Source organism: Condylura cristata, unplaced genomic scaffold, assembly GCF_000260355.1.
Source record: "Condylura cristata isolate star-nosed mole 26May11 unplaced genomic scaffold, ConCri1.0 scaffold00056, whole genome shotgun sequence".
In the NCBI taxonomy this organism is placed as follows: Eukaryota; Metazoa; Chordata; class Mammalia; order Eulipotyphla; family Talpidae; genus Condylura; species Condylura cristata.
This window is the reverse complement of record NW_004567157.1, coordinates 1,267,494-1,271,656: the sequence shown is the minus strand read 5'-3', so window position 1 is coordinate 1,271,656 and position 4,163 is coordinate 1,267,494. Positions and strand designations below refer to the sequence as shown.

Sequence of the window (4,163 nt, the reverse complement as noted above, 5' to 3'; positions counted from 1 at the left end):
TATAGTCCAGAAAGACCACTTTAAACTTGAATAAGCTAATTACCATTGACAATAACTACCTTCAAGAATGTCACCAAGATTAGATTATGTTCCAGTTTATAACTAGCTAAATTTTCGAGCATGATATATGCTATTCCAGACCACAGAAAAAGACTGAAAACAATCCATTTTTAAAGTTAGCTGTTTTAATGATAAAAATATGATAAAATAATAAAAAGAAATAAAAAATACAATTTCATATTGGACTATAAGTAGAATAATTCTAAACAAAAGGTAAAATGTAAGTAAAGTGTAGCACTTTATCAAGTGATTACTACATTATCACTAAGGATTTACATGAAAACAGAAGTTTGCATCATATCAAAAATTAAAGATCATAAGACTTTTTCAATAGATACTGAAAAAAAAAACAAAAAAATTCAGGAACCACCTATAGTAATAATACTGTGTAAAACAAAAATAGAAAAACTCCCTATTTACCAATAGCCAAAGGCAAATTTCAAATTAATAAAGAATGTTGAAGACAATTCATAAAAAGTGAAAAACAGGCATGTCTGACCATGATGATTATCTAAGATCATTGTGGAGAATACAGTTAATTTCATGAAAATAAATATAAACATTCAAATAAATTATCTTTATTCCCATGTGAAATAATTTATGTCTAAGAAATCCAAAATATTTTAATTAAAAAACAAACTGTAATTTAGGAGATTTACTAAACTGACTAGAATAGATAAACATATTTAAATAACGTATTTTTATATATTGCCAAATATTGAAAATTACAAATGATTAGGAAGAAATACCAATTCAAAATGTCAAAATGTTAGAAAAATATTTATAAAAATATTTAGAAATTAGTCTAATCAGAAATGATGAACTTATATAAAGAACATTATACAAAACATTTTAGTAATGTATGAAAATTTTTGACTGTTAAGGATTAGTATTATTTAGATGGAAAATAATCCTTAAATAGAAATGCAGAATTATAATTTAATCCTATGATTCCAATTTTTTTTAAATATGGAAAGAATATTTAAGGTGTTTTATAAAGGAAAGAAAAAAGTAAAAAGAGGGGGTTTTCTTCATTAGAGTTCAAAATTTATGATCAAGTCTTATAATTAAAACAATGTGGTAATTGGTTTAAGAATTTGAAAACACATGATTCATCTAATATAAAAGAGTATAATAAGGTGTCCAATGTGAAAAATGTATTGTTGCTCCTCTACCTTCTTAAATACAAAAGTAAATTCCAGATGGGTCAAAGAGTTAAACCTGAAAAAAAAAATTTTAGGAAAAATTTAGTTGGGAATTTGTATGGGAGCATTCATTTGTAAAAAACAGAAATCTAAAAAGTAAAAAAAAAGACGATCATATTCTATCTAAAATTAAAAATACACTACAAAGTAAAAGATAACATCAATAAGATTAAGATTAATGATAGAATGGGTAAAAATATAACATTCTGCTTAACAAATGGTTAATATGCATAATATAGTAAGTATATGTTGGAAGTATATAATATATAGTAAGAATTCCTACAAATATCTTAAGGAAAGGATCAGTTATTCAGTAGCTGAATGAGCAGAGGATAAGAATTGGCAGGAAGAGAAAGTCCAAATAGTAAAAAAACAAAAAAAAACACCTAATTGAGTTTATCAATTAAGGAAGCAATTGTATGGAAATTTTTACACTACATATTTTCAGACATAAAAGATTACTGAAGAGTAGCTCTTAAAATTAAATACACAGCTACCAAGCAATCTAGTTTCTGGGAATCCACTCTGTAGAAATAAAAGCACCAGTATGTACTGCATCAATGAAATGGTGGAAAAAGAAAGTAAATAAATGACTGTTCATAGTGAAATGGTAATATACTTGTTCGGAGTATAAACCTATATGCAGCTGTTAGAAGGAGAGAAGAAAAAGAGGAGGGGAAGAGACAGGGAATAAGGGTGATTGATTTAATAAATGTGATGGCATAATCAGGCATCCAATGTGGACTATATGAGTAGCCGGACCTCTATCTTCTACCATATACAAAAATAAATTCTAGAAGGGGAGGGAAATGGGTGATTTAATCAAAATAAAGGGATAATAAGGTAATTAATGAGAAAAATATCCCAGGACCTCTATTTTATATCATAGACAAAAATAAATTCCAGAGGAGGGGGATGAGAGAGGGGAGAGATCTCCAGTTACTGATAAAACAAAGTCATGAATATGCCAAGTGAGAAAAGCAATTACAGAGAAACTACGTGGCTTGTCATTTTTACAGAAATAACTGCACCAAACTTTCTGTAAGAGGCTGGGGAAAACAGAAGACTGTGAATAATCTTCCTAACACTTTCTACCTTGGAAGAAAAAAGTGGGGAGGTAAGGAAATAGGACATGTAGAAGGACATGATGTGGGGTGACACTATTAATTTTCTTTAGTTTTTCCTTGTGAACATTTTTTAATTTTCTATTAGCACCTAATTTTTTAAGTTTTCAGTTACAGAAGAAGGCAACGTGAATAGTACCAAAGAACACTTGAGGCAAAACTATGGAAGCACTCGAAGTAAGATTTGGAGGCACAATAAATATTAATAAATTCTTGAATTTGTGACACCAAAACTGTTCTCAAAATTCACACTTACAAGAACATGACATTTTTTACATTTTTAGTTCCACAATTCTTTTGTAAAGAGCCCAGGAAATTTAGGGGGTTTTCACCAAACCATAGACATAAATGTGAATATCATCATCAAACTTAATGAAATAGACAGAAGGTTTGGCCACTACTTGATGGATGAAAATGCCGGTTCTCTTGGACCCGTCATCTTTGGCGTGCTCTACCTGCTTGCCCACCAGGCTGTCGACCACCTCTCCAGGTTCCCTTTCTGCCGTAGGGAAATAGTAGTTGGATTCTGGAATGATGCGTAGGTCTCCATCTTTGTAGTCGTCCAGCAACGTGTACATATAAAGGACGGGGTCTTTCTCATAGGTGATGTAAAACCAAGTGTCCATCACAGGGGCTCGAGCCAGGACCATGCCCTTCCATTCATCCTTCGTACCATGCTCGCCCTCAAACACATGCCCCACTGCCTTGCCAATTAGGGAATCTGCCAAACGCGAATCAATGCGAGGGGTTGGCACTCTCTCAGGAAGGATCTCTAGCGCTAAAACTCTCTTATCGCGGTGCAGTTCTAGTCCATACACACTATCTTTGTCATCATATTTGATTATGTAGAGAGTAGGCTTCACCGAAACCTGCTCGAGCACTGTGCCCTTCCACTGCTCCACCGGCTCGTTCCCTTCTTTCCAGCCATGTTGAATGCGGCAGCCTACTATGTTCCTACGAGTGAGGAAAGTGGGCTTGCGCCGCTGCTTCCTGTGGGTGTGCCTCTTCTTCATCAGGTACGCCGACACGCCATCAACGCCCATCGGGGGCATAGTTGGGGGCGACATGACTCGGGCTTAAGGGGACTCCGGCAAAACTGTCACTTGTTCAGTTAAGCTGACAAAAAGTCAACACTCTCCTATCTGATATACATGCATGTAAATATATAGGTGTAGATATATATTTGTGTGTGTGCCAGTTCCTCTTCCTTTCCGAGCATAAAGCTCTCCAAGACTTGGCAGAAACGTTCTAGCTGACGAGGGGCACTGGGACTGCGCGAGCCTTTCCACAGCGTTTTCCTTCCCTGCCCTGGAGGGGTTAGCCGCAGCGGCGGTTGCCGCAGGAGATGGCGGGTTCCCGAGAGTAGCCCGCTCCGAGAGTCCGCCCCAATTCCAGCCCCAAACCCGGAACTGCCCACTTAGCTGTTTTCGATGTTGCTGTGTCTACGGAACGGCGATACAGAAGGAGCCCACCAGAAAGGTAGGCAAGGTAAGAGGGATGTCTGCAACGGCAAAGGTCCCGGCGGCTGCAGGTTTCCGAAGAATAGCTGCTGCCGAGGCTTCGCGGCGCTGCTCCGCTAGGCCTAGCTCTGGCGCCGGGATTTTTTGCCGCTCGGGAACCGACCCTCAGAGCCCGCCTGCTCCGCGGCCCCGCCCCCACCCCTTCGCCTTCCGTTAGGCGGGCGGCAACTAGGCGGGACAGCGCGCGCCCGGGTGCTGGATCTGCACAGTCGCGAGCACTCCTTCATTTCCTCAAACGACCCCCGACCACTTCT

The 4,163-nt window shown here is 37.5% G+C and overlaps 1 protein-coding gene across 1 annotated transcript; it reads right to left on the bottom strand.

Moving 5' to 3' along the window:
- Positions 1-1,133: 1,133 nt before the first annotated feature.
- On the bottom strand, positions 1,134-3,887 carry SPIN4 (spindlin family, member 4). Its single transcript, XM_004695180.2, has 2 exons — positions 2,845-3,887; positions 1,134-1,281 (listed from the first exon to the last, which is right to left on the bottom strand). Exons 1-2 carry the CDS (start codon positions 3,454-3,456, stop codon positions 1,276-1,278), a joined length of 618 nt encoding a protein of 205 aa, XP_004695237.2. The 5' UTR covers positions 3,457-3,887; the 3' UTR covers positions 1,134-1,275.
- Between the last annotated feature and the right edge of the window lie 276 nt (positions 3,888-4,163).

Coding starts and splice junctions, on each gene's coding strand:
- SPIN4 (XM_004695180.2), bottom strand. CDS start 3,456: ATGTCGCCCCCAACTATGCCCCCGATGGGCGTTGATGGCGTGTCGGCG.